Source organism: Pantherophis guttatus, chromosome 4, assembly GCF_059756535.1.
Source record: "Pantherophis guttatus breed Tessera chromosome 4, ASM5975653v1, whole genome shotgun sequence".
NCBI classification, from domain to species: domain Eukaryota; kingdom Metazoa; phylum Chordata; class Lepidosauria; order Squamata; family Colubridae; genus Pantherophis; species Pantherophis guttatus.
The window spans coordinates 16,122,937-16,128,346 of NC_142066.1; the positions used below are offsets into that span (position 1 = coordinate 16,122,937).

Below are 5,410 nucleotides of genomic sequence, written 5' to 3' on the forward strand. Positions count from 1 at the left end.
TAACACCTCTCCTGCGCGAGCTGCACTGGCTCCTGGTGGTCTTCTGTGTGCGCTTCAAGGTTTTGGTTATCACCTTTAGAGCGCTCCATGGCTTAGGACCTGGTTATCTACAGGACCACCTGCTACCACCAATAGCTTCCCACTGGCCAGTACGCTCCCATAGAGAGGGGCTCCTCCAGGTGCCATCGGCCAAACAATGTCGACTGGCGGCCCCTAGGGGGAGAGCCTTCTCTGTGGGGGCACCTACGATCTGGAACGAGCTCCCCCCAGAGATACGGAGGATCCCGGATCTGCGCACCTTCCGTCATATGCTCAAGACTTTCTTATTTCATCAAGCTGGCCTGGCCTAAATCTTTTCCCCTTTTAAATGTAAATTTTAATTTGTTTTTAAATTATTGGGTATTTTAAATTTGTCTCAGCCAAATTATTTAATTCGTTTTTATTCTATTTTAAATTTTTGTATTTATGCATTTTATTCTGTGGCTGTTCACCGCCCTGAGTCCTTTGGGAGTAGGGAGGTATATAAATCTAATAAAAACAAAACAAACAAAACAAGCCACGCCAACAAAATAAGCCACGCCCACAGAACCGGTAGTAAAAATTTTTAGAACCCACCCCTGGTAGGATGGGATAGGCTTCTGTGGGGCAAGGCTGAGGGAGAGAAGGGAAGAGAAGAGGCCGATTGTAACTACTCATTAACTTTCAAGCTGTAAGTGTCGATTTATCAAGCCTGATCACATGGTTTTGTAGCGGAGCATGGGTATCCAGCTAGTGTGTGTGTATATATGTATGTATGTGTGTATATGTATATACACACACATATGTGTGTGTATGTATGTGTGTGTGGATATATATATATATATATATATATATATATATATATATATATATATATATATATATATATATACAGAGAGAGAGAGAGAGAGAGAGAGAGAGAGAGAGAGAGAAGGTTAGCTCAAACATTATACTCATCTTCAAATCTCTCTGTTAACCATCTGTTACTATATATAACTTGTAGAAGGTCCACAAATGACCTCCAGTCTCTCATGAAACTATCTAGTCCATTGTCATTTCCAACATTATAAATTTTCATTAATCTATCTTGAGTCAAATACCAAAGATACATCATTTTATAAAAAAAAATCCTTCAAACTATATTTCAAAGTAAATTTTAATTCATTAGTCCATACGTGCTCCCATTTATCTAGCATTATGATGTCAAGTAGCATTTAAAAGCTGCATACCATTGTATTTCCACCAGTGGAGCAAAAAAAGAGTTGAAAATATAGTTTAATTCACTCTTTTTGTTAATTGCTCCCTTTTATTAAGATCTGGTCTAATTATAATGATGTAACATTTGGGGAAAAAGATAAAAGTCAGGAGCCCAGCACTAGAGGCCAAGATGGCAAAGATCTCCACAGCTGTTGTGTATTTTCCTTTGGTGCTTATGTAGGCAGGCACAAAGGACAACCAAACACTGCAAAACACCAGCATGCTGAAAGTAATTGACTTGGTTTCCTGGAATGTGTCTGGTAACTTCCTAGCTAAGAAAGCTGCAATAAAACTGACTATAGCCAGGAAACCCATAAAACCTAAAACAGAACAAAACATTGCAACAGATCCTTCATTACATTCTATAATTATTTCACTACTTATGGACCACATATCTACATCTGGGAAGGGAGGAGACGTTCCAAGCCATACAGTACAAAAGGTACTTTGAACAAAAGAACAGGAAAGAACAATGAAAAGGGCCAGTCTATTCCCAACCCATGTCCTCATCCTTGATCCTGGTTTGGTGGCCATGAAAGCAAGAATCACAATGATGGTCTTGGCCAACAGGCAAGAAACAGCCACTGAGAAGATGATTCCAAAAGCAGTCTGTCGAAGGAGACAAGTCACCTTCATAGATCGACCGATAAAAAGCAGAGAACAAAGGAAGGAGAGGAGGAGGGAAATGAGGAGGGTGTAGGAGAGGCTGCGGTTGTTGGCTTTGACAATGGGAGTGTTGTGGTACTTCAAGAAGATTCCTAGCACCAGTGTTGTGATAATAGAAAGCACAAGAGCTGATGTGGCTAAACTGATCCCCAACAGTTCTTTGAAGGATAGGTAAGTTACATGCTTTGGCATGCATAAATCCTGCTTGTTGTTTGGATACTGATCTTCTGGGCACTGGAAGCAATCATCCATATCTGGAAAATCAAATGTTTATATTTAAGTCAAAATATACCAGAAAGCTTAGAATTCTTTTTGTAAATGATGGTACCATTATTAATATAAACCATATGAGTAACTGTTATGATTGAACTTCAATGAAACTAGTTGTTGTTGGCCTAGGTTTCATATTAAAGTTCACATTGTTGTCAAATATTGCTAGGAAAGCCTTTTATTTTGTATTGCATACCAGTATATTTCTGCTAAATAAATCACAGCTCTATACCTCCCTCCCTCCCTCCTTCCCTCCCTTCCTTCCTGGTATTGATCTTAATATTTCTCTGGACAATATTAGCATTTTCCTAATTATACTGAAATATGTGATTTATACCTCCTTCCTCTTTCTCAAATCTACTCAGAGTAGAAATGGAAGTAAATGCATCTTTGTAAGGTCTTACTTCAGTTTCTACACTTGTAATCAAGGAGAATCCCTACTTATGCATAATCAACTTAACTGTTTAGCTCTTTTTCTAACTATTAGAATTGCTTTTAGGGCTAGTTGTAAGTTGACTTTTCCTTAGTCCTATGTTTATATTCAGTTTCGGACTGAGAAAATAGAAGAAAAACTTAATGTCAGCCAGGCTCCAGTTTTCCTCTAGAAAATGTTGCCCTTCCTTCCTTCCTTCCTTCCTTCCTTCCTTCCTTCCTTCCTTCCTTCCTTCCTTCCTTCCTCCCTCCCTCCCTCCCTCCCTCCCTCCCTCCCTCCTTCCCTTCCCCTCCCTTCCTTCCTTCCTTCCTTCCTTCCTTCCTTCCTTCCTTCCTTCCTTCCTTCCTTTCTTTCTTTCTTTCCTCTTTCCTCTTTCCTCTTTCTTCCTTTCCATCCCTTCCTCTTTTTACCTGTCTGGACTGAAATCTTCCCCTTTGGACATAGAGTGCAATTATAGCAGCAAAATGATCATCCTTCAATTTTGGTCTTTCTATAACCTGGATGGCATTTTTCATTACAGAGTGAACGAGGCGGTTCCTTTACAACAATGAAAAAGATAGTTTGTTATGTAGAAAATGTTTTTCAAATGCTGCATTTGTAAAGCTTATAGATATCTGGGGAATGGATGGTAGTTCTCCATTCTCTGAGAAGAAAACCTGATGTGTGAACATAAAACTGAAAATTCAACAGTCATTTATCATCAAACAGAGAAGATTTCCCAGAATACTCTAATGAGTCTAGCTCAGTGGTGGGTTGCCTCTGGTTCACACTGGTTCTATAGAACCAGTAGTAAAACTGGTGGGAGGCTCCGCCCATTGACCCTGACATCATAAAAATGCTTCTGCTCATGTGCAGAAGAGCACTCATGTGTGCAATTGTAGCGACCCCGCTGCAAATCGGTAGTAAAGATAAGTAGAACCCATCCCTGGTCTAGCTGAAAGCAGATTCAGGATATCATATTTCATGTTTTAGTCAGTCGAGGCCCCACTAGAACAAAGCTCAATGTCTGATGAGTATATGGCCCCATCTTGTTGTTTGTTAACTATAATACTGGTGTAGTTTTCTATTACATTTTTTTTATTTCTTTATGTATCCATTTATTTAACTTCCCATTTAGTCTAAAGCAGGAAATTTCCACCAAGAACAATTAGGTACCACCCAGTACATGATTTTAGATTGATTTAAAATCTAGTAATATTTTGTGGTGATTTTATCCAACACTGTTGTGTATGGTCTTAATTTCTCTGTCCAATTCTACCCTAGCAGCATCATTGCCTAAAGAGCAACAAATAAGCAATTTGCAAAAAGTCAAAATTAACAGAAACCATTTCAGAGAGTCTGTGGGATGTAGTCTCTGCAGTCTTCAAGAGGGAGTTAACTGTGATTGGAAAATAAGAAAAACATATATCCAAAATGCCTTTATGGAAATGCCTCCATAATGGAGAATGATTTCAAAATTAGTACAATCACTAAAATATATATAGTGGTTTTTTATGATAATCACTAACATATTTAGAGATGGTACTCATGATCTAGTTTGGAGGTAAGGACTGGTATTTGCACAATTTTTCCCAGTGATATGCTTATACAATCTTGGATTATTAAATTGAGATGAAAAAAATATGCACAAAAACCTTTATTCACTTTAATATTCTTAAATTTTTGGAGATCCATCTTTCAATGTCTTTCTGTTAAAGAAATAGAATATTCTAAGTTTGCAAAAGTTTAGAAAATTCATACAGAAAGAGAGACAATGTTTTATCACTCACACCACAAATTGTAATAGATTTTTCTGAGTCTTAGTGAAACCTAAAATCATGCAGGTAGTACTTCAGGGAAGATATTAATATATTAATATGTGTGTGTGAGAGAGAGACAGAGAGAAAGACAGAAAGATGGGGGGATAGAACGGGAGTGAGGGAGGGAGATACAGACAGACAGAGAGAGACAGATAGTGAGGGATTGTGTATGTGTGTGTGTGAGAGAGAGAGAGAGAAACAGAGAGAGAGACAGAAACAGAGACAGAAGGGGAGAAAGGGGGAAAGAGACATACAGAGAGACAGAGATAGAGAGAAAGGGAAGGGACAGGTGGATTGGACAAAATGTTGGAACTGATATTAAAATAATGGTTGCTCTACAATAAGATAATTACAAAGCAAAATTTTTTAAAGGTTTCAGAAGCACAGACTTCAGAATGAGGGGAAAAGACAATAACAAAATAGGACTTTTCAAATACTGGAGATCTGGAAATATCTTCAATTGGCAGGTTGAACAAGGAGAATCTACCATCTTTTTAGAATACTGTAGTATAAAATAGGATTATACGATTTCTTTTTTTCTTCTTCTATTCATTTGTGTCTGGTTCACAAAGACTATTTGGACAAGTCCCTGCAGTTTTCTTGGCAAGATTTCAAGAATTGGTTTGCCTTTGATTCCTTTCTAAGATTGAGAAAAGTTAACTGGTCAAAGCTCACCCAACTAGCTTTTTGTCTAAAATGGAAGTGGAACTCATGGTTGCATGTTTCCAACCTGATGTCTTAACCACTACACCAGACCAGTTCATTTCCTTTATATCTTCAGCGTGGTCACGTAGGAACATATTGAGTCTTAGGAAATTAATTGACTGTATTGTTGCACTTATTGGTCAGTATGCAATTTTTTTTAATCCAACAGAGTTTGCTAATGGGATTGTCCAGAGATTGGTACCCTACAATGAATTAAATTTTGTGGACCAAATTCTCTGTTATTTGCAATGGGGCTACAAAT

At 38.0% G+C, this 5,410-nt stretch overlaps 1 protein-coding gene across 1 annotated transcript; it reads right to left on the reverse strand.

Annotated features, from left to right (window-relative positions):
* Positions 1-1,081: 1,081 nt before the first annotated feature.
* Positions 1,082-2,193, reverse strand: LOC132710015 (vomeronasal type-2 receptor 26-like). The gene has a single exon (XM_060685326.2). The coding sequence runs from the start codon at positions 2,191-2,193 to the stop codon at positions 1,294-1,296; it is 900 nt and encodes a 299-aa protein (XP_060541309.2). The 3' UTR covers positions 1,082-1,293.
* Positions 2,194-5,410: the final 3,217 nt, after the last annotated feature.